The sequence below is a fragment of the Carcharodon carcharias genome, chromosome 15, assembly GCF_017639515.1.
Source record: "Carcharodon carcharias isolate sCarCar2 chromosome 15, sCarCar2.pri, whole genome shotgun sequence".
Taxonomy (NCBI): Eukaryota; Metazoa; Chordata; class Chondrichthyes; order Lamniformes; family Lamnidae; genus Carcharodon; species Carcharodon carcharias.
Genome location: NC_054481.1, coordinates 68,318,467 through 68,343,137, shown reverse-complemented (window position 1 = coordinate 68,343,137; position 24,671 = coordinate 68,318,467). Strand labels below are relative to the sequence as shown.

Below are 24,671 nucleotides of genomic sequence, written 5' to 3'. Positions count from 1 at the left end.
TTGAGATAAATCTCTCTAATTTGCATTGGAATGAGTCAGTAGTATCTGCTTTCATCACCTGGCTTGGGAGGCTGTTCCACGGATTGGCCTCTTGCTCATTGATGTTTCTGCAAGTTAGTTTTAAATTTACCCCCCTTCAAGTGCAGGCTATGTCCTCTGGTTCTACCATGTTCTGGAAAAGGGTGGAACGGCTTGTCATGGTCTGCACTATCTGGTCCCTTTAGAATCTTAAAAGCAGCAAGGTTATCACTTTTCAGCTTTCACTTTTCCAGTGCAAGCATGCTCAGTTTACAAAACTGTGGCACTTAATAAAATTCCCCTCTGCACTTAATCATTCTGGTTAGTCTTTTCTGTATTATTTCAATTGCTGCAATATCTCCCTTGTACTGAGGTGGCCAGAACTCCACATAGTATTCTAGGTGTGGTCGCACAATCAATATATAAAATGGAACTATTGCCACACTATTTTATCTCAACGTAGCCCTTTTTATACAATCCAACATCTGACTTGTTTGGCTCACAGCCACCAAGAATTTTTGTTTTAGTTCCAAGTTATTGCTATTCAGGACCCTAGATTTCCTTCATTTTCTATGCACATTATTTTCATTACATTTAAGTATTAGTCCTTTCATGGTTTTTTTGCCCCAATATGAAGCACTTTGCATTTTGAGTCATACAGTATCGAGGCATTATAGCACAGAAGGAGGCCATTTGGCCCATCGAGTCCATGCCAGCTCTCTGTAGTGCAATCCAGTTAGTCCTATTCCCCCATATCATCCCCATAACCCTCTAAGATTAGTTCCCTTAACCGCATATCCGATTTTCTTTTGAAATCACTGATCATCTCCACTTGCACCATTCTCCTAGGCTGTGAGTTCCAGGTCATTAGCACTTGCTGCGTAAAATGAAAGCCACTGATTTTTCAAGGTCAAAGAAAAGAATGGAAGGAAATGGTGACATTACCCATGGGCCAACATGCACCACCATGATGATCAGCAGTGACAGCGGCTTGGCAACAGGAGCCAACACCAAAAACAACACCTGCAATGTCACCTGATAGCCACTTCATAGGCGACACTCGTGGCAAGCACTGTCATGGGATTGGTCTCTTCATCAATCAGCAAACCGGCAAACTATGAAGCTATCCCATTCTCAGTGGATGTGCTGTATGTCCATCATCTTACATAGATGGAAGGATACCAGTGATGGCCATAGATAGAATTCCAGGTGATGATAATCTGGGAAAGACTCCACAGACAGCAGAAGGATGTGTGAAGATTTGCTGGTGGTGTTCTGCATAAAGAGAAAGCTAAATGCAGCTCTTGTGTTCCTGACATCAGCAATAAAAAGCATTAAGTCCTTTGCCCTGTTCATGATCTTGTAGAAGACCTGCAGCTCAGTTATATTCTCTCTGAAGAGTGGGTTCTAACCTTCTTGTTAAATTAGTTAACTGTCTCTTCATTCTCATCCTTACCAAATCAAATTAGATTTTCTTACTACCATGTAACCTCCCCAAACTTCGAGTAAGAACAGCTGTGCCATTGTCCATGGCTGCTGCAGAAAAATTGGGCCAATACTTTTTGGAATGCAAAATAAATCAATGACCATTGGTTACTATACTGCCAGTGCAACTATAACATTTAGCTAAATGACTATTAAAAGCTGACAGAAATCTCCAATATCCTGGATTGTTCGAAATGTTCTGCCTTAGGCCAAAGAACCCACACCTGAGAGACACAATAGTGTGTGGAGACAAAACACTCATAATTCATTACTGAATGTCAGTTCCAACTTGAGACTCGATGCTCAAATGGATTGGCATTTGCTATTAGTTAAGGATATGTAGATGAATGTCTTAAAGCAGATTTTATAATGTAAAACGCCTGCAAAAATTGAACAAATACCTCTCTTTGGCCAATTCTTAAAACGATAAAGGAACTGTAAAATTATGTAATCTAAACATTTTTCATTGGTTGCATCTTGACTAATCATTCGGCTGGATGTTATTTGTTGCCTTCTTAATGGTTAGTATGGCAACAATTTACAAAAAAAAAATGATCAGATGGCCAAACCAATCTATAATGAGCATCGTTGGGACTGACTTCATTCTTCCAGACAGGTAGTCTCTAGCTCAAGTTTGAATTATTAACATTTTGTCGGGTCTGTCGAGCATTAGATGGTTATTATACAAGTGGCCTCATTTTACGGTAATCTTTAAGACAGGCTGGACTGTAATTTCATCATTTGATTGCAGCGTTTAGTGTAACGCTTCCTACTTAGTTCATTAAATCACTGTACTTACTCCAAACATTTGCCTAAGGTCTGGGTCCCGGAATCTGAATGGAATATTGGAGACATGGAGCCGTTTGGGCTGTGTTTTGTTATCTGTGTTTTCAGTAGACTGTGTTTGCTGTTGTCCATCAGTCTGTGCTGCATCATCTGTCTGCTAAAATAAGAGAGCACACAAAAAAAAGAAATTAAACTTCAGCACTAAGGTCCTTCATCACAAAGGTTGCATTTTGATTTGAAAGCTGAATTCTCTCTGAGATTTCACAGTCCTAATGCTTCCATTTGCATACTACTTTATCATTTTATGCAGACAAATGTGCCACCTTTTTTCTGCCAGCAACATCCTGCAAATAGCAATGAGATAATAGTCTGGTTAATTTTTATAGTTGATCTAGACAGGTTAGCAAGTCACCAGGAGAACTCCCTAATCTTAGAATAGTGCCATAGGAATTTTAACATCCACCTAATCTACAGGAAAAGATAGACAGGACCGCAACTTAATGTTTTGTTTGGAGAGCTGTGCATCCAATACACATCCCTCAATAATGCACAGAAGTATTAGCTCAAGACCTGATGTGGGCTTCAACTAAATACCTTCTGACCCAGAAGAGGAAGCAATGCCAACTGGGCCAAACTGAAATGTGCACAGTGTATATGCTGTGCAGCCACCCTGACAAAGACATGCATGATGTGTACAGTTTCCGACTCCTCATTTAAGAAAGGACATAATTGCATTGGCAGTGCAGAGAAGGTTCACTTGACTAATTCCTGAGATGAAGGCGTTGTCTTATGAGGAAAGGTTGGTTAGGCTGTGCTTATACCCACTGGAGTTTAGAAGAATGAGAGGTCATCTTATTGAAACATACAAGATCCTGAGGGGACTTGACAGGATGGATGCTGAAAGGATGTTTCTCCTTGTGGGAGAAACTAGGCGACACAGTTTAAAAATAAGGGTTCTTAAGATGGAGAGGAGGAGAACTTTTTTCTTTCAGAGGGTCTGTTAGTTTGTGGAATTCTCTTACCCAAAAAACAGTGGAGGCAGGGTCATTGAATAATTTTGAGGCTGAGTTAGATAGATTCTTGATTGACAATGGAGTCAAAGGGTATGGGGATAGATAGAAAAGTGGAGGCCACAATCAGATCAGCCATGATGTTATCACATGGTGGAGCAAGCTCGAGGGATCGAAAGGTCTACTTCTGCTCCTAATTTATATGTTCATATGATTCCTCATCACGTTTCAAGGCATTCTTTTATCAATCTACTTATATCATATTTAAACCAAGTCAATAAATAGATATTGCTGCAGCTGGTTAACTTCTCATGAACGATTTATGATGCAGCTGGCAGGAAATATATCTTGATGTACCCCAGGTACAGTAACTGCAGTGGCTACGCAGGTATTTCATCACTTTGGGTAGTCTAGTGCTATCTGTTCACAACATGGTGACTTTGTAAAGAGTTTGTGCTGAACAATGAGGGCAAAGTTACTTTGTTGAAAAAAATTTCCCTGATTTTACCTTGGAGCAGGATTCTGCAGAGCGCCATCACTGCTGCCATGGAGATGTCCCGAATATCTGTTGCAACTGCTGAGCCTGGGAGTTCCAACCTGACAACTCTATGTAAAAGTGTTTCTCCTGCCCTCTGTGCTAGTTCTTTTTCACTTAATCATTCTAGACCGCTCAACTCTTGAAAAAAAATCTATGTTCATAATCTTAAATACATGTTATATTATCCCATAACCTACTGTGAAGAGATCCACATTTTCTTTATATTTTTAATTCCTCACACTAGACAGCATCGTAGTAATTAGTCATTTGGTAGCACAGAGCTTGAGTATTGCTAAAAAAAGAGACATGTTGAAGCTTTTCATCTTGTACTTATCAGGACACTTCACAAGTGTCCTGATGAGTGCAAGACAAAAATCTTCAACATGTCTCTTTTTTCAGCAAAATCCTAGTAAATTTGAGTTGGAGCCTCTCTCGAGCTTCAGCGTGAAATCTAATATTCCACAGAGATCTCTGAGGTATTATTAAGATTATATGCAGACCTAACATTACCTCTTGACTTTACATATAAGAACATAAGGAATAGAAGCAGGAGTAGGCTTTTCGGCCCCTCAAGTCTGCTCTGGCATTCAGTAAGATCATGACTGATCTCAGCTATACCTTCTTGCATTATCCCCATATCCTTTGATTCCCTTAGTATTCAAAAATGTATCAATTTCTGAGTTGAAGAAAATACAACAACTAAGCATTCACAGCTCTCTGTGGTAAAGAACTCAATGGATCACAGCCCTTTGAATGAAGAAGTTTCTCCTCATCTAAGGTTGAAATAGCCGACAACTTATTCTGATACTGTGATTCCTGGTTCTGGTTACATTAACTTTTGTTTGATAGCCTTACAAACATGTGAAGTTGCCTTTATGCCCTGTAAACCTGTAAACCCAAATCCCTCTGTTCTTCCACAGTACTGAACCTGCTTCCCTTCAGAGCATGAAGCTTTTCATCAAAATGCATCACTGGTACTAAATTCAATCTGCTATGTTTTAGTCTATTCTCTCATTTTGTTCATATCTCTTTGTACTTTCCTCTAGTCTGCTACAGAAGTAACTGTATCTCATATTTTTGGTAGCCTCGGTAAATTGCAATACCACTTCCTCTAAGACTGTATCTAAGATAATGATGTACACAACAAACAGATGTAGCCCCAGAACTAAATCCAGGAGATCACTCTAAGGAACTTCCCTTATCTCCTGGGCCTGAATTTTCGCTCCCAGGTCGGGAGCGCAGAGTCAGGACAATTCTCAGCCAGGAAGGTCAGGTTTTTGGTCTGGGGTGAGGGAGGGTGAAAATGGGAGTCATGATAGGCAACCCCGGAACAAGTGTGGAGACAGGCTGGGCAGAAGGCCTGCCTCTGTGCACTGGCACTGTGCTGAAGTTTAAAGAAAAGAATAAAACATAAAATAGCACTTTGGCCCTAACCTCTCACACCCCCACCCCACCCCCACACACTCGCCATGCTCCATCCAAGCCAACCTATGCCCCTGTATCCACTCCATGACCCTTCATACCCTCCATGCCAACCTATGCCCCTCTAACCATACCTATGGCCCTTCATAGTCTCTGCCAACTTGATGCTAACTCAGGCCAACATATGGCCTCCCCACTCACTACCCTTTTCCCTTAAACCCTCCATGCCAAGTCACTCAGTATCGACCGTGTGCAGACCTCTTGAACTGTGCCGATTAAATAAAGTTGTGTCTATTGATGAATTCACTATTTAAAAAAAACACTGTCATTGATAAAAAAAAACATTCACTACATTTAACTTTATTTAATCCCTTACAAAATTAAGCATTGGAATTCATAGTCCCACTTCAAACAGTCTATAGCTACTTGGAGCTGTCAATCAAAATGTGAACTAAGGCACTCCACTGTGACAATTGGGTGGGGGGAGTTGTGAAATCACTCATGGAGCACTAATCCAGTAATAATAACCCTCAGCAGACAGAGTAAAATGGCAAGCACGGGTTTTATTAAAAACTTTCGATAGATTTTTAAAACATTTTTAATGAGTCGGAGTTTTAAGCCTTGAGAGCTTGACAGTTCCTGTTGTGATGAATATCTAGTTCACGTTAACATTTTTAAGTTAATATTGCATTCTGGGAAAATTAATGTTTAATTGAAGAAAATAGGATAAATGCAACTAAGCAGCTTAGAGCCTATTGCACTTAAAAATTTGGGGCCATGTTCACTTAAAAGGTTAATAGCTTGAAAGGTAAGAGCCATAAAACAGCAGATGGGCTAACTTAGCTAAACAAATTGTAAAGGAGGGATAATTGTCTTGGAGGTCAGTTTCAGGATAAACCATAGCAAGCTATGTCATCATGGAAATAGGTGGAGCTTAAGACAGTTCTCTGGTTTCAATTTACATGTGTTTTTTTCTGGGAAAGGGAGTGTTCTGTATCATGAGAGAGGCTATACAGAAAGGGTGGTGCTGTTAGTAGACTCCAGGCAGTTTGGGTTTCAAAAAAGCCCTGGGAGCTATTGGTGCAGCTATTGGTTGCAATTTGGACCTCGTATGGTTCGCAGCTCACAGAGAAGCCCTTGGGAGCTGTTAGCAGGCTCTAGGCAGTTAAGGGTCAGAGAAGTCTTGGGAGCCGTTTATAGCTTGGTATAGCCAGGAGACTGGAGTTTGGAGAAACCCAGGGACAATGCCAGCTTAGTGAAGCTAACGGTCAGTGAAAGAGTTGGAACTGTGCTGCTAAGTAGAGGCAGGAGTACAGCTTTGTAAACCTCAGGGGATGCAGTCTCAGGAGGAGAGGTTGAGCCATCTGGAGGTGAGCAGTCATTGAGGCAGTCTGAGTTGGAGTGGCTTTTGAGGGAATTCAGAGGCTAGATCTTCAAAAGTAAGATGAAATCCCTTGTGAGGGAGAAGGAGTTTTAATGAGATTTTATGACTCACAGTGATCAGTGACATCTGGGTGGGTTGCTGAGAAATCCGTGAGATCTGTTTTTGTCACACCTGCCATTTAATGTGCAGTGTGGTATGTTTGACTACAGTTTGCTTGTTAATTCATAATTACCTCTTGTTAGTTCTGAATGTTAGAACATAAGGTAGGTATTTTTTACTTTTCTGTCTTTGTAGAGGTTATTTTGTTTGTTTTAAAGGGGACTCTTGTGGCTTTATTATCTTAGTGGGTAACTATGATTTCAAACTTTGTCCTTTTTAAACAACAAGTTACTGGTCCCTAACCAGATCATAACATTTTTGACAATTCCTTTTGACAGTTCCAATGAACTTGGCAGTTCCAATGAGATTATGCACTTTTTACACACCATCATGCCTACTTTTAACAATCGCAAAGGACTGCTTAACTCTCCCATAGGGCACCTTATCTATCCCAAAGGACAGCATACCTCTCATAAAGGGCAGATTACGTCTCTTGAAGGGCATCTGACCTCCCCCAAAGGTGCCCGGGACCATATCCAAAAGGGTACCTTACCTCTCCAAAAGGGTGCCCCACCTATTCAAGCAGCTCCACAAAGTCTAGCCTTTCTGCTACCAGGTCTAATTTGTACATATCATGTTTCTGAATCCTAGCTGATGAAAATCCGACATGTGACTGGAGGCAGCTGCTGTTTTTCTGGGCAGCTGGCTCTGTGAACCACAGCTGTGGACATGGACTACAGCAGCTCAAGAAAGCTGCGCGCCATCACTTCTCAAGGGTAATTAAGGATGGGCAATAAGTGCCGATCGAGCCAGTGATGCCTGCATCCCACGAATGAATAAAAGCAACAGTGCGGTTTTGAACCTGGCCCTATTCCACCCCTTGGGAAAATGGTATATGCCAAGTTCGGGGGCAGGACTTTCAGATACCTCCGCAGCCATTTTCATAAGGGCAGAGAAGCTCTCCAGCTTTACAAAAATTCAGGCCTCACTCTCTGTTTTTTCCCCTTTTCCCTTCAGTTTGCTCTCCTCCCTCTAATTCTATACCCCTTAATCTTTACTGGCAATCTCCATGCAGTACCTTGTCAAAGGCTTTCCTAAAGTCCATGTAAAATACATCCAATGTATTTCCCTTATTTACTATGTTACTTACCTCTTCAAAGACCCTGGTTTTCAAGCATTACTGCCTCTGTGCTGTTACCTCTCATTATTTTTCTAACTAGAAATGTGGTAATTTCACCCTTAATTAAAAGTTTAAATTTTATTTTCTACTATCGATATTAATCTAACTGGTTTATGACTGCCTGGGGTAGCTCTGTGTTTCTTCTACAAATTGAATGCTAAGGTAAACGTGAGCTCCAGTTGGCAATCAGGGGCTCTGAAGGTCAGGAATTGGGAGGCGGAGTGGGGCCTATAATTGGGAAGGCGAACAGGTTGTCTGGGGCTCAGGAATGCTGATGGTTTCCCTCATGGACCTGGCGAAGCACTTCTACTCGTCCAGGCCTACAAGGAATGCTAAAAGGGCAACTTGCCTTGGAGGACTGATAGCATCCGCGTCTGCTCGGCTTCTGGGTATCCCACACCTCAGGAGCCCCACTTTCTCTTAAATTTAAGGGATGGCATTGATGATGTCATTAGGCCACAACTGTGGTGGGTTAATTAGGCTGTGCCTGCCTTCTGCAGCAGCCACATCCATGGCCTGATTCCAACAACTCAAAACTTAAAAGGGAAGGAATGGCAGGTTAGGATGCCCAATCCTGATATTTTATCTCCACTCTGATCCTTTCCCGCCTGTCAGGGAGGATTAAAATCGAGGCAAGTAGGCCTGAGCTCAATTTTGTCATTGAGATAGTCAAGTTGGCAGGCTGTAACTAGTGGAGTGGCTGTTAGAGTGCCACAAGGATCAGTGTGGAGGTTCTCAGCTACTTACACTCTATATAGATGAGTTAGATGAAAAGTCTGAGTAATGTATACAAGTTTGCCAATGATACAATGTTACAGTAGAGTGTGAGGAGGACACAAATAGGCTAAAAAGACAGGTTAAGTGAGTGGACAACAAGACGGCAGATGGACTATAATGTGGAGAAGTATTAAGAATAGGAAAGCTGTATACTTTCTAAAAGGTGTGAAAGACTTGGGAATGCTCACACATGGAACACAGTGGGCAGAATTTTACAGACCTCTGCCGGTGGGTTTTTAGGTAGTAGGACCTGTAAGATTCTCTGAGTGAATTCCCTGTCACCTACTTACCTGCCCCCCAGCTGGTCAGAAATGTTTATGGGGGTTGGGCAAGGCCTAGGGTGGCACCTCCATCACTGTACCGATCAGGGTCCCCCAACAGAGTCTGCACCCCCTCACCACCCTTTCCAATAAGACCGCCAGCCCTTGGGGTCCTTCCCTACCACCCACCACACCCCCCTGCCCCCTGGGGTTTCCCCTCCTGTCCCTGGTGCAAGATTCCCAGATTTACCTTTGTCCTGGTTTACCAGCACTTGGAATCTGTGGACTGCCTGATGACCTAGCAGTGGCCACTGCTCCTGATAGGGCTGCTAGGACGACAGAGCTGCCAGCCAGTCAGATCTCTGAGGCGGGAAGGAAATCCCACTTTCGGCTAATCAACACTCCGTGGAGCATTAAATGGATGCGGGGCTGCTAACTTCACCGACTTTCTCGGTGGCGTGGTGGAAAAGATAAATCCTGCCCTGTAAGTTAGCATGCAGGTACAGCGAGCAATGAGGAAGGCCAATAGCATGGCCTTTGCAAGGGGATTGGATCAGAAGAATAAGGAAGTCTTGCTACAAAAGAATTGGGCTTTGGTGGTAACACATCTGGAATACTGTATGCAGTTTGTGGTGCAGCACCAGATTGGTTCCTGGGCTGATAGCGTGTCCTATAAGGAGAGGCTGAGTAAATTGAGTCTGTACTCTCTGGAGTTTAAAAGAATGAGATGTAATTTCTTGAAACATATAAGATTCTGAAAGGGCTTCACAGGGTGGATACTGAAAGATTGTGTCCCCTGGGTGGGAAATCTAGGGGGCACAATCTCAGGATAAGGGGTCAATCAATTAGGACTGAGATGAGAAGAAATTTCTTCACTTAGGGGATTGTAACCTTTGGAATTGTCTTCTCCAGAGAGCTTGGATGCCCCATCGTTGAGCATATTCAAGATTGGGATCAATAGATTTTTGATCTCCCAGGGAATCACGGAAAATGGGGATCATGCGGGACAGTGGAGTTGGAGCAGAAGATCAGCCATGAACTTATTGAATGGAGGAGCAGGTTAAGGGGCAGAATGTCCTACCCCTGTTCCTATTTCTTATGTTTTTATAGTTCTCTCATATTTTTCTCACATTGTGGTGATTTCCCCTTAACTCTTGCCCACCACCTCCAAGAACAGTATTGGACCTGCCCTTGAAACTCTATTTTTTTTTGTAATTTTTTTATGCAATATTCTCACCTCATGTGCAGAACTTAATCCGTTGGCCAGTGAGCCAGTGAGAGCTGCACATCTCCTCTGGGGAGGCCCACCAATCAGGCACTTAAGCGGCCAGCAGCAGGCTTTCCTCAGCATTAAGGACCCCTGGGGCAAAGGTCCTGCTCTTGACAGTTGCCGACCAATCAGCGGCCAGCAGCTGTCCATTGCAGGCAGCACCAGTGAGTGCGGTGGCAACTGAAGACCTTGTGCCCACCAGAGGTCCAGGATAAGTGAGGGACCCAGGCCACAGGTGATTGGGGTCGTGGGGTGGGGGGAGCAGGAAATGAGGAGCGGCTTTCAGCAGCATGGTCCCACAATCAGGCACTGAGTGTCTGACAAGGAACAGCACCGCACCCCCACACCCAACCCCCCTTTCCCCACACCCCACCCTAGAAGCCTGCAAGCCAACCTGATAGGGTTTTCCTTTTTGGGTTCCCTGCATGGCGAGTCACTTGCCTAGTGGCGGCATGATGAAATCCTTCAGTGCCAATTGCCCACTTATGGGGCCTGAATTCGCAGTGGGGTGGGAAGGCCATCCACAAGCCTTCCTGCCCCAGACTTAATCAGGGTGGAGGTGGGAAGGTGGTGAGGTCCCTACCTGGCCATCCTTCTGCCCAATTAGCGCTTTACCACCTCCAAATTTATCTTGGGGAATGGCAGTAAATTCCACCCCATGTCCTACCCTCAAACTCAAAATAATTTTTTCTGTCTTTGTTTACTCCCTAGAGGGTTTGTTTCATATTTTCTGGCACTTTGGTTTACTACCTTTTCTAGATTTCTAGTCTTTGGCTTCTGTTTATTAACTTCTACATTGGACAATCTTTCATTCCTTTCACAGGACTATTTAACTTGTCCAAAATTACAAAACTGAGGTTTGCCTTAGCTATCTTTGTGCTCCTCATTAGAGATAGTGCTGCTCAAGTTGCTGAATCTGCTTTTCTGGTGCTTTGAGGCTATCTTGTGATTGAAGTTGCATGATTGAAATTCCGCTCTCTGGTGAACTTGTTAAATTCTTCAGTAGTAAACTAATGCCATTATCTGAAAAACAGGTATTCAATATTTCCAGTCTTATGAATCAACCTTCAAGTTTCCTCATGACTGTTTTTTCCTATTGTGCTGTCCAAATAGCCAATTTCCAGCAATTTAAATAAAAACTGATGGTAATCAGACAGTCATTACAATCAAAGGCAAACCATTCAATTCTTTTTTAATTCTAGTTAATTGGCTGTTTTAGGGCACATCAGCTTTCTAGTTTTTACTGCGTGGTGAGTCACATTTGTCAATGTAAACTGCACTTCCTTGGCCATACTTCTGAGTTCTTCTAATCTAAAGGAACCTACTCCTCCAATGTGGAATGAGGGCATGTTATCAGGCAGTTGTTGCAATAGTCAAGTCTTCTGTTACCTCTTAGCTCAATTTTGGAAATAATGGTTAACGTGTTGCTGTATTGGCGAGCTTCATCTGTTCTGTTGCCTTCTAGATAGTTCATAGCCTAGGAAACTGATTACCTTTGAAAACACAGGGAGAGTGGATTGCACTACATGCACACGTCACAATGTGTGCAGCATGTAATATTTGGAACTAGGTGATTTTTCCCTTTAGTTCTTCAATCTCGAACAGAGAAGTCTCCGAAAGAGCTTTGTGGCCGATTGTAAAGATAAAGGGTCTGTGAACAATGAATAGGTCTGAGAACAAAGCAAACAGAAATAAAAGGATCAGGGCTGGGATTTTGAATTCTGGATCAGGAACCTGGCTGCCGGTTCATTTCCAAGTCCTGAAGGCATGCGATTCCAGATATGCCAATCTGGATTTTTAAAGGGCCAGACCAATTGATGATAGCAAGCAGGCTTGCCATCTTAGGCTCTTGAGGCTGGAGGTCAATGGAAGGTGCTCCAGTGATATATCAGCAGCCTCACCAGCCGAAGAGGGAGCGGCAGATTCATGATGGCAAAAGAGAGGGTACCTCAACATGGAGGCACCTTTTGAAAAAGTCAGATTTTTAAAAATTTAAAATGGCCACAGCTGCCAGGCCATACTCTGGAGGGACAACCTTTCTACAGGAGAGCCAGCAGCCGCAGCTGTGGCCTGACAGCCATGACTGGTGCAAGTGGGGGGCTTCCTTGCAGGATTAATTACCCCTTTCCAATGTGAGCCCTTCATGGTCTGCCCAGTCAGAGTGGGAACAGGTCCTTAATAGGCCTCGTAATTGACCCTAATTGCCCTCAAGTGGCTATCCATTGTTTGCTGTTGGGCAGTTGGTCCAGTTATTCTAAACGTTATTCATATTCTGTTATGACTGGGGGAAAACACAGGAATGACACAACATGTCAAAGAGGCAGCTCCAAGATTTTCTGATGTTGCACTGGGGTCTTTGTAGCAGGAGATGGAGACGAGAAGAGATTTGTCTATTCACAGGTGGCCACAAGGCCTTCCAGATAAACTTTGTAGATGCAGTAGGATCAGATAGCTGTGGAGGTCAATGCCGGAGGTCTAGCCCTGAGGACCGGATGCAGTGCCACAAGAAGTTCGATGATCTCACACGAGTGATGAAGGTTAGTGAATGTATCTTCAAATGCCATATCCCATCAACTGCAGCACTAGCCTCACATGCGGTTCAATGCACCATACCCCCTTCACTCAACTGACCAATCTCTCTCAATCACGGCACCAACCTAACATGCATGACTACGCAAAACAAGAACAGAATTACCTGGAAAAACTCAGCAGGTCTGGCAGCATCGGCAGAGAAGAAAAGAGTAGACGTTTTGAGTCCTCATGACCCTTCAACAGAACTGTTGAACTATCAGTTCTGTTGAAGGGTCGTGAGGACTCGAAACGTCAACTCTTTTCTTCTCCGCCGATGCTGCCAGACCTGCTGAGTTTTTCCAGGTAATTCTGTTTTTGTTTTGGATTTCCAGCATCCGCAGTTTTTTGTTTTTATGCATGACTACGCCTCTGCTTCACACACTTAGCCTTGCCACAAGCATCACTCCATCACAGCTTGCACATACTGCCAGCTATTCAACCATGACAGCACATCAGCCAAACAGATGGCACCATACTCACTAACATACTTCCCCCCTCTCTTGCAGAATCAGGGGCAGCAGGAACTAACCAGAGTAGGTCCTGCATGCCAACGCAACCTAATCCACAGTGATGATGGTGCTGGCCACTATTTTAACAGCTATTGCTGAAGCCATGGCTAGTGGTGGAGCTGAAACCATTGAAAACGATGCTATCCTCACACCTAATCCTCCTTCTCACATCTCACTTACCCCTCATCCCACACATTCTTCTGCTTTACAAGCTGCAGGTGGAGTAAGCATTCCCCCCATTACTTCCCACCCTCACCACAACCTTACCCTTGTGCCTTTTACCATTCAGATCCCCAAAAACTGCAAACCTGGCCCAGGCATTGGAGGAAAACCAAGAAGAGACTGATGGTGACCAAACACCATCATATAGTTTCACACTCTCAGTGACCAGCTCAGATAATGAAACTGCTCATGTCTTAAAGGATAGATGAGAGGCAGGACCTGCATGTAGTTAGACATTAGTCATGAGTGTAACACAGCTAGGGTAGAAGGCAAGGATAGCACACATGACAGTCACCAGCAGGCAAAGTCACAAATTAGTTCTGCTTTAGAGAAGTCAGATGAGATCCTGGATGGGACAGTCTATTGAAGAAGGTTGATAAATTGTTTTGGGAAACCATGCTGTAAATCCTGCAATCAATGTCAAGGGGCATGAAGGTTTCTGACACTAACTTTGCACAGCACCTTGTGCAGAGCTTGAAGCCCATCCCATTCAGCATGGAAATGTTGGCCTTCTTCATTCAGCACACTTGTGAACCCTACCATGATGCAGTGTCTGATGGCTGATGTCACAGTTTCCATTGCAGCACAAGCTGCCAAGATACTGCAGTGGAAGTTCAGGTTGTTGTCATGTAAGGTTAGCTTGTTGCCATAAAAACTTAAATTGCTGCCATCATTGATATCAGTGTTCAAAGGAGCTTGCAGGATGTCACAGCGATTTAACAATCTCCATATGATGATTAGGTTTGCTGAGGCATTGCCCCAGGAAGTGCCAGAGGCTCCATGGAACAGAAACCTGCTGTCCTCTGTCAGGAAGACAGCATTCATGGTTCCATCCCTTCCATTCCACTGGTGCCCTTGTTGTTGCCAGTCAGTCCAGACTGCTGCTGCCAATACTGAGATGCTGCAGTCCAAAGCTGGTCCTTTTAGGCCCAGAACTACTGGAGGTCACCTCCAAGTCCATCTGTGGTTTTCACCACTGAAAATAAGCCCCCTACCAAAAACAGCAGCACTTCGTAGGAGCACTAAGACAGGCAAAAGCTGATGGAAGTCAGGCACTAAGGGAATGCATTCATTTAATTGTGTATCCAATATGGCATGATCTTATTTGTCAATTTTATTTGCAATGTCTATTTTGTGGTGTATTTTAGTTTTGCATTGCAGCCAAGAGGATAATATATTGGATGATGACTGAGGAAAGATAAAAGAATGTGGCACTGTTGATGAATAGGGAATTGAGATTGCTGTAATTGATATTGCACTCTAATTAGTTTTCACAGAGAGCCTGTGCAGGAAGGGATTGTCTAGGTTATTGCATCTTTTTCTCTTCCTCCTCCTCAGCTGTTCACTTGATAGCTGGTGGCAAGGGCAGTTCCCAAAATCCTGGAACTCCCTCCCTAACAGCACCTGTGGATGTACCTACACCACACGGACTGCAACGGTTCAAGGTAGCTCACCGCACCCTTCTCAAGGGCAATTAAGGTGGGGAATAAATGCTGAGAGAGACTTACATCCTGTAAGTAAACTTAAAAAAAAGATTGTTAGCAGTTGAGTAAAGGCAGGGTGGTGAAGTGAGCAGTGGTTGAGGCTAGTGGTTCAGGTATAATGACATGTCATTTGAAGCTGAATTCATTCATCTTACCAATTCATGTGATGTCATTAAACTTCTTGTGGTACCACCTCCAGTTCCTCAGGCTACATTGTTTACATTGACCGTTACGGTTATCTGCTCCAATTACCTTCTCAGAGCTTATCTGGAGATCTCCATTTGAGTAGAGGGCTTCTCCCCTCCTGCGCCGAGGCTTGTAATGCTGAATTTATGAGCCTTGGAGCTCTCTGCCCTGAGTCAATGTCCTTCCTGTTCAGGGTATCTTCCTCAGCCACTTCCAGTGCCTGCTGCAGCCAGAATGCACCACTCACTCCCCACCTTAACAGGCGCAGTCTGCCTTTAAGTATCGTAAACAAGCTTTAAATTGTACCAGCCTTGACAACTCCCTGCTGAGGCATGCAGGCATTCAACAACACTTCTAAGCCTGGCCTGCGAAGTTTGCGTGCTGCTTACATTGCAAGGAACTATTCCCCAAAACAGCATGTAGCTGTGAAAATTTCCAGTTCAGGAGTATTTCTGGTTGGCCTTTCTTGTCTTGGCTGGAGATAACCTAAGTTGTCTCACTGAGCTGTATCACATTGCGTTGGCAGTATAGAATTCATGAAATGTTCACAATACCACTACAAAGGTGCATTCCTCGAGTTCTGCTACACTATGTAGAACGGTATATATAGTTTCTGCCCTCAATACTTCTTAGGCACCAACACAAAACCTTTATAAAAACAAAAAACTGTGGATGCTGGAAATCCAAAACAAAAAATAAAAAATAAAAAATACCTGAAAAAACTCAGCAGGTCTGGCAGCATCGGCGGAGAAGAGTACAGTTGACGTTTCGAGTCCTCATGACCTTATCATGAGTCCTCAGGTATTTTTTATTATTTATTTTTTATTTTTTGTTTAACACAAAACCTTTCACTGTCAGCTGGTCACTGAGAGCTCTGTCCTGAGATTCTAGGTTTGTGGCACATCCTTTGCTTTGATTTTTAACTATTCAATTGAATATAACTGTTTCGTAATTAGTTTTCTGACACACTCATTATGAATATAGCAGATTACTTTTATTCTTAATTCTCCCAAATCTATGCAACATTTAATTTCATGCAACTTTCAATGCTCTGAGTAAGGTTATCTTTTGTGTATTTATTGCAGTGAGGGTCTTGTGACTTGCAAATGTGTTTCTTGCAGTGTTTCTAATTTCCTTTATTGTGCAGAATCTGACTCCTGACATCATGTGTACCGTTCTTAATTGTTTTCTTCAAGCAGAAATCGGAAACTAGAGGGCTTGTTGTGCCTTGCAGCATTCCTAATTGGGAGTGGAGATTTCAAGAAGTCCCTCTTGAGAGATCAGGAGTGCACAGTCAGTGATTTTTTTCTGTGTCCATTACATTTAATGGAAAGAAAATCACTTACTGCACACCCGTCATTTTCTAAGGTATACTCTTGACAAGTGGCACTCTCCAGTAGGAGTGCTGGATTGTGAACCACTCTTTACATTTCCGAACAGAAGCTCTACTTTGCAAGGGCATTTGCTAGCTTCATTACTGCACCCCAGTGTTTATATTGATCATTGCTATATAAATATAGGTACAGATAATTGCTCAGCACCTACTAGATGGTGCTCCGCTCTGGAATCTATACCTAAGCAAGCTATTAGCTGATTCAGCATGGCAATTCATCTTGCAACATTGTCTACTTATTCTGAAAGCATAAACAGACCAAAGTCCTTTGGCTATCTGGATGAAGTATTTCTATCTCAATGACATTCTCAGCATCAAAGAAATCCTTACTTTAACTGTATTGCTTTATAAATAAGTCCCACATCACTGAATTTCACATCTTTGTTTTGTCAGACATTCCAGAAAAATATTTTACTGCCATACTTAAATACTAGGCAGTTGGTAGCTGTATGACTGTAAAATAATCCAGATGATATGATGCGGTCTGCTTTATTAAGGTGTTTACAGGGCTACAGCCATTTGCATTATGAGTCTGGGGGATTTCTCTACACTGCTCATATGTCAAAGATAATACAGCTCACTTAGCTGCTGATCATTATTTGAAATATTCTGCAGAATTGTACACTTACAAAGCAGTATTGCTTGGCCTAAATAGCCAAGTGGTTATGGTACTGGGTTTGTAACCCCCAGATCAAGAGTTCAAATCTCACAATGGCAAACTATGAAACAATGTAACTTCATCTGAAACAGATGGAAACAGGTTTACTCAAAAGAGTATCAAGAGTTCAAATCTCACAATGGCAAACTATGAAACAATGTAACTTCATCTGAAACAGATGGAAATGGGTTTGTACTCAAAAGAGTTACAAAGCAGTATTTTTTAATGTGAAGTCATGGTTTACAGTGCCAAAGTATATAGATTGGAATTTCTGCTAAGGGTGTTATTAACAGAATAGCCCAGAATGCGCTGGACACTGCCCCAGTTCTGCTGAGGTGAAGTTACACTCAAGCTTCATTAGTTTACACCCTAATGAATTGGTACAATTAAGCAGCGCTATTGAAAGTAATCGATTCATGACTGGAACACAACATCCTGCAATATCACAGAGGAGTGGGATTGCCAGGAAATAAGACATTCTTCAACTGACAGATTTAATACTCTTGATCTTACTTTTAAATTGGCTCAAGTGACTGTGTTGATCTTCCCTTGTTACATAATACCTGTGACCAACAATCAATTGAATCTACACAGGTGTGTTCTGCTGAGCTGTTATTGACCAAATTTAGACCAATGTAAAGTGAGTTTAAAGTAATTTAAGGTAATTACGTAGCAGCAGCAGGAGCAACAGATCTAGGTCAGGATTCAATTGACCACTGCTCATTGCAGGTACAGGTGATTAATGCTGAAGTCATCAGACCAGGTTCCTGTTTGCCTGAGAATTTGGGTGCAATATGATGAACATCCCCATCTCAAGCAATTTGGAGAAACTTGCCATTCTGACTTGGGAATGTGGGCATTTTTACAGGCGGGGATAACAAAGGGTGGATGGATTTTGAACCAGCACAAAAGATTACGCATATTCCAAGATAAAGTGGTCATGAGTGCAACCCACTCGGGTTTCGAATTTTACAATCTTTAATGCTATTTCATTCAATTCTGGCCAGATTACACTGATATCATGTGAAAACACCACACCACAAAAGATAGTTTAATCAGACCAGAACAGTTTGCCAGTTGTCCTACTAACAAATATATTTTCCTATTAAATATAACAGAGAACCTAGAAATGCAATTTAATTTACTTTATGCTTATTGAAAAAGTTATCAAATAATATCACAGAGTATAATGCATCTGGCTTCATCGTTAGATGGAAAAATTATAATCTTATTACTGTATGGCTATGCTAAGTGATTCAACTTTAAAGTTCAATTAGGACCTCTAATATATTTCTCCATATTACAGGGCAATAAGAATTTAAATAATTGAAACCAGTGCATGGGCATTTATTTAAAATATTCTATAATTTCAAAATAAAAGGATGATACTATATCAAACTTCAATCAATTGTTTGAGAATTAACTTTAAAAGTCAACTTTAACTCCAGCCCCCTGGGTGGTTGCTTACTGCCTTGCCAGTGAAGGCATGTCCTATTCATAACTTTAAACATGGACCACAGTAAATAATTGTCTGGAACTGTCTTTCATCTAAAAATGGATACTAACAAGACGCTAAGATGGCTATCGAAGGTCAGGTGACATTTGCAATTTCTGTCTCAATTCTCTGGAAAGTTCCTGATTAAATAGCCTTGAACATACCAAGGCAAAACCCATCTGTGGGATTTACATGTGCTATTGTTTGTGGTTTACCTGAAACTCAAAATCTATAGATTATACCCACCATCTCTGAGCTCAGTATTTAACAAAAAACAGCTGCAGAGATCAATAATCTCAAGTAGGTGTGAATGGCCATCATCTATCTCCCATTGTGCAGCAATGGTTTTGGACTTCTGAACCATTCAGGTTTAGACATCAGTAGTTGATCACGTGACCAAAACTGACTTCAGATCACAAATTATTTTATCCCAAGGACGAGAGATAAACTGGTCAGTCTTCAAAGAACATAGCAAGAACCAGCAGCTGCAGAAAATGGCAGAAATATCTATGCCTTTTAAAAAACTGAAGACTGTAACAGCTTAAAAAGTCTCCCAGCCGTTTTTTTTCATAAGTCCACCAGTACAGAAATTTGACCTCCTGGCAAGAAAAACTACCAATGACTAAATTTGGAACCTGCAGTACATCCATCTCTGCAAGGGGTTCCTGCAATAATCCTGATATATGACACCAGCTATTGAAAACACATAGACTACCCTTCAGGAGTGGAACCAACTTCATAAATGGGCCCACAATAACTGCTTTTCCCACAAGCAAAACACATGAACTGTGAACTATTCTTTTGTTTACAACATGTAAAAGTGCACTTTCCTTCTTAAACTGTATCTTTCTTGGGAGCGTATGTCTGTGTGTGTGTGTGTGTGTGTGTGTGTGTGAGAGAGTGTGTGTGTGCATGCATGCGTGCATGAATGTTTGGAGCAAGTATCACAATGTTTAGACTTTCAGGATGAGTACACAAAATAATATCTCTTTATTTAAACCCACAAAAGCTTGCTGCTGATTGTTTAGAAATTGATCACCCACTCAAGGTTTGGGAAACATACACACCTTACCTTCCAAAAAAAAACTGATTACAGTCAGTAAGGGAAAGGGTACAAGAGTTTCAGTTTTCTCCCAATCCTGCCCATTTACTTACCATCTCTGGAGGCACTAAGAACAGTCTTGATTTTAATATACTCAACTGAACAGGTGTTAAAGACAACTGTCCAAAGTTTCAGGGTCCTTTTATGCATGTGTGTGTTGGGTCCCAAGCAATCGGGACCACATGGCCATTTTAACTGACTGACCTGAATGGAAATCTGCAATGGTTTTCCCAGCAGAGGGAGACAGCGAGGAAGAGGACCAAGGACAAAAGATGCACAAGATAGGTATGATTTTATATATTTTTTAAAACTTCCTTTGTTAGGCAAGGAAGGACAGGAATGCTTTTTTGGGCCTTATTATTCCCAAGAATGGAGATGCCCCACCTTCCCAATAATCAACCAGCTTTGGTAAGGCCCCAGCATCTGAACTTGGCACCAACTTCTGCTGGTGTGTGATCTCTCAGCAGCCGCATTTTCCACCACTTTTCAATGAATTTGCTACCCAAAATTAGTGGGATGCTAGGCAGAGTGATTTAAGTACCCACCCTCTTTTCTGGAGCAGCAGAACATGTCTAATTCATACCGCTGCTCATTCATTCAAAAGCAGCCTAAAGTTGAAAGCACACATTAATCCCAAGATTTCTCTGTCTTTCTATTAAGTGTGCAGGGGAACAATTTACCATTTATTACATTACACTTAACTAACCCCAGGCGACATTATGCACTTGATGAATTTCCTTGCCCTTAGTTCCATTTTAAATATATAAATTTCACATTAGTACCTCTATTTTGTAACTTTCATTTCTGCTTCAACAGATGTCAGCCAATTTTCCAAAGACAGCTAGGGTGCGATATTATGCACTGGCTCTGCATATTACCAATGTGCAGCCTCATCCACTGAGTGTGCACGTTACTAACGTGCAGTATCATCCACTGAGTGTGCACATTACCAATTTGCAACCTCATCCACTGAGTGTGCACATTACCAATTTGCAACCGCATCCACTGGCATTGCACATTATCAGTGTGCAGCCTCACTCACCCACTCTGTATCATGGGAAACTACAGAGTGGCCACCCACAATTTTCCATTTTAAAATGAAATTGGATGGATAATCTCAGGCAATGTGCATAAATTCCTGATATGCACAACTGATTGTACACTACCAGTCAGCAACCAAACATTTAGAAAATCAGCCCTTTGGCATCCTTGTATTTGTAATATCACAAGGTAACAGTCAAGAGGACTGTGGCTAATTTGTTCCAATGCCTGGTTAATGTTTTGCATAGCTTGCTGCTGAGAGATGGCAGAAAGTAACCCAAAGTGATTTTGGCTCCCGTCCTTTCTCCATCCACATGGTCCTCAGCTCTGTATCTCCCCTGAAAAGCATATTGCAGGTTATGAACTTGCATCTGTTAACATTTAACAGAATGCTTAAGATCTTATTCCATGCCAAGATACACTGGAACTCTAAACTCCTTTGCCAACATGATGACTGTGACTTAATCCAAATTTCAAACCATTAGCTAGGGCAGGGTGCTATTGGTTACATTTGACTTTGAATTTTACTTTCTGCTCTTTAGAACTCCAGATGCAAATTGGAATTACTTCACATTTCAAGTCGGTGATCTATACCTTCACCTGTGAGTGCAGTTGCCTAGTAAAGGCAGACAGATCGTCAGAATTGATCAGAAGTGAAGAAAAGAGTGAAAATGCCAGTGTATATAAATGGTCAAAGTAAATTCCAAAATGTATTCATAGATTATACCGCTCCTTGTTGGAAAACTCCACTTGTAGTAAGAGGAGACGTTCACTTGCACTTTACTGTATCTTTCCAAATTTAAACATATTTTACTGTTAAAACTTCATTTAAAATGGCACAGAGCCTATACATGAAAATTATGCTTCAATTCAAAGAGAGCAATGCTAATATAGAAAATTCTTCAGAACTGTTTGGCTGACACCTCACACTTCATAATCACCTAGTCACCATGTTTCAGAAATAATTTGCTTGGAGACTTTTAGACATGATTAAAGTGCTATATAAATGAAAGTGGTTTTATTTATTATTTAGTGCCTGAGAAGATATCTATAGGCTGTGTGCAAAATCTGAACTAAATAAGGTTAAATTTCCTTGGGGGGTTCACCAATCTTTTACCATTTACTTTGTATCTCTGTGGTTTCCACCGCTCTTCCACTGAAGTTAAGGTGGGTAATCTCCATGGAAATTACTGACAAATATCTCCAATTATGGTTCTTAAATGTTTAGAGCAAAACATCCTTAATATTGCCAAAAATCAATGGAGAACCATTGGAATCAAGATTGAAGCAGTTCTTTGGCAACAATTATAACAATCCTGGGAGTTCGATCCTCTCTAGTAGTTAAAAGTGCAATTTATTTAATTTATGCTTTCATGGGATGGCAAGGCCAGCATTTGTGCCCATCCCAAGTTGCCCTTCAGAAGGTGGTTATCAGTCACCTTCTTCACCACTTCATTTGGTGTAGGTACTGCCCACTATGCTGTTTGGAAGGGAATTCCAGATTTTTAACCCAGTGACAGTGAAGGTATGGCTGATGTAATGATGAAAGCAAAATACTGCGGATGCTGGAAATCTGATATAAAAACATGAAATGCTGGAAAAAAAACTCAGCAGATCTGGCAGCACCTGGAGAGAGAGAAACAGAGTTAATTTTTCCCGCGTCGGGCAGGCTCGACAGGAGTGGGCAAGGGCAGGTGGTCAGGGGCGGTCAGGAGGTCCGCTGCCCGCGATCGGCTCCACACTGCTATTTCATGCTGTCAGGCCAATTAAAGCCTGCCCTGCATGGATCGCGAGCAGTTGCACTGCATTACCTGTGCGGGCAGGGGGAGGAGGGGGAGCAGGCCTGGCGCACAGTTCATGCATGCACGGAGCTGCCTCAGGGAGATTGAAGTGCTTTCTGAAAAAATTAATAAATACAATAAAATTCCAATGAAACGTCCCCTCATGTGACTGTGTCACATGAGATGCAACGTGTTTTTAATTTCAAAAGAAAGTTTTTATTTAATTTGTAATAGCTTCAGGAAACCTCAACCCGCTTTTGGACGAAGTTTCCTAAAAAATGTAAAGGTCGCTTGGCCTTTTCGCCTGCCCGCCAACCGTAAATATCGCGACGGTGCGCGGTGACAGAACAGGTTCGAGGAGAGAAATAGCCTACTCCTGCTCCTGTTTTTAATGTTTTTATGAAACTTTATGATAAAAATGGAGCATTGTGGTTATTGTTATTCATTTATCGTTCTCCCCCTCCAACAACTCAGTCCCCCTCTGACGCCACAATTTGAGATTTTCCACCAATTCAGCACTTTATAGGAATTTTCCCTCATTCTCTAGCAGTTCATACTAACACACTTACCCGCCTTCAATACATACCGCCTCTTCCAAAGCGTCCGTGCAGCTCATACTGGTACATTCCTCATCTCCCACATTCTTAGTGTTAAATTGAGGTGCCTTCCTCTCCACTGATACTTTTAGATTCTCACCTTCTCTCTTCCCCAACACCTCAACACCATTCTGGTGACTTTTCTTATGCAACTAGCATTAAGCTTTCTATAGTATAAAGGGTTAACAGATGGGATATGCTAATATATGATGCAGATGATGATGTACCACTGACATCAGCCAGTCATGTGTTAGACTCTCTCTCTCTCTCTCGAGAGAGAGAGAGAGAGAGAGGTTGGAGCAACATGTCTACTCTGTAACCTGTTTAGAAGTAGTGCTAATCAACAACTGTTAAACAGATACCAGAGTGTGTCTACAGTCTATTGGCTAAACTTGTGCATCGTCTAGTGTCCACAGATAGAAGGACTATCTCAGAACATAGTGGCAGCAATGGAGACATAGATGTAAAAAACACATCCGCATTATTGAAGGAACCACAAAGTGAAGAAAACCTTGATGGCAGCTCGGAGCAAATCGACAGAAGGAGCAAGGAATCTGGAGAGAGGTAACGATGATTGTCCCTGATGAGCAATCCCCGCCCCACCCCTCCCATTTGACTGCCTCAAGGGCCCGCAGAGAGGCCAGTGGCGAGAGTTATGGAAATGCCATTTTCTCTGGTGCTGAACAGCATCGGGCCTTCACTCTAAACAGCCGAATCATCAAATCAGTTCCTTTCTTTATCTTGTAGGTCCAGTAGCAGATGATGTTCTCCTAAGCAGGGGAAGAGGAGTCCACTATGGTCTCTGAGTCTATTCTCAAAGCCCTTGACACCTATTTTAGCCCAAAGTAAAATTTATTAATTGAAAGAGCACATTTTAACCAGAGCTTGCAATGATTTGGGAATCGATTGAATTATTCCAAACCGACCTATATCGCCTAGAAATGTCTTGCAGGGTGCTGAAGGACGAGCTAATCCATGATCACATAGTTGTGGTCGTTCCAGTTGAAAATCTCTCTGACCTTCTGCAGACCAAAGATGATCTTACTTTGTATGAGGCAGTCCAGTATGTGAGGCATGCCAAGTTTAGAGAATTCAACCGGGCTATAATTTGGTGCAACTCCAAGGCTTCACATGACACCGTTGACTTGGTCCACCCATGAGCAGTGGCTCCAATCACAAGAGAGCCTGCCAAACCAGTCGAAAGGGTGGAAAACGCTATGCCGGTGGCCATTTTGAGATGCTTGCATTGTGACGTGAAGATGCAGCTTTGACACCAGGACTGCCCAGCTGGGGGCATGGAATGCTTCCGGTGCTGCAACATTAGATATTTCAAGCATTTCTGCAAATCCAACAAGTTTAATCACGGTTGAAGACTAGAAGGTATTTATGAAACACACTCCATCA

The 24,671-nt window shown here is 42.3% G+C and overlaps 1 protein-coding gene across 2 annotated transcripts in view; it reads right to left on the bottom strand.

Annotated features, from left to right (window-relative positions):
- The window catches only part of rbfox1 (RNA binding fox-1 homolog 1), a 333,005-nt gene that overhangs the window by 174,280 nt on the left and 134,054 nt on the right, over positions 1-24,671 (bottom strand). For both annotated transcript variants that reach the window (XM_041207248.1, XM_041207249.1), the window contains exon 3: positions 2,303-2,446. In XM_041207248.1, coding sequence (XP_041063182.1) covers positions 2,303-2,446 — 144 coding nt within the window. The remainder of the gene's footprint in view (positions 1-2,302; positions 2,447-24,671) is intronic.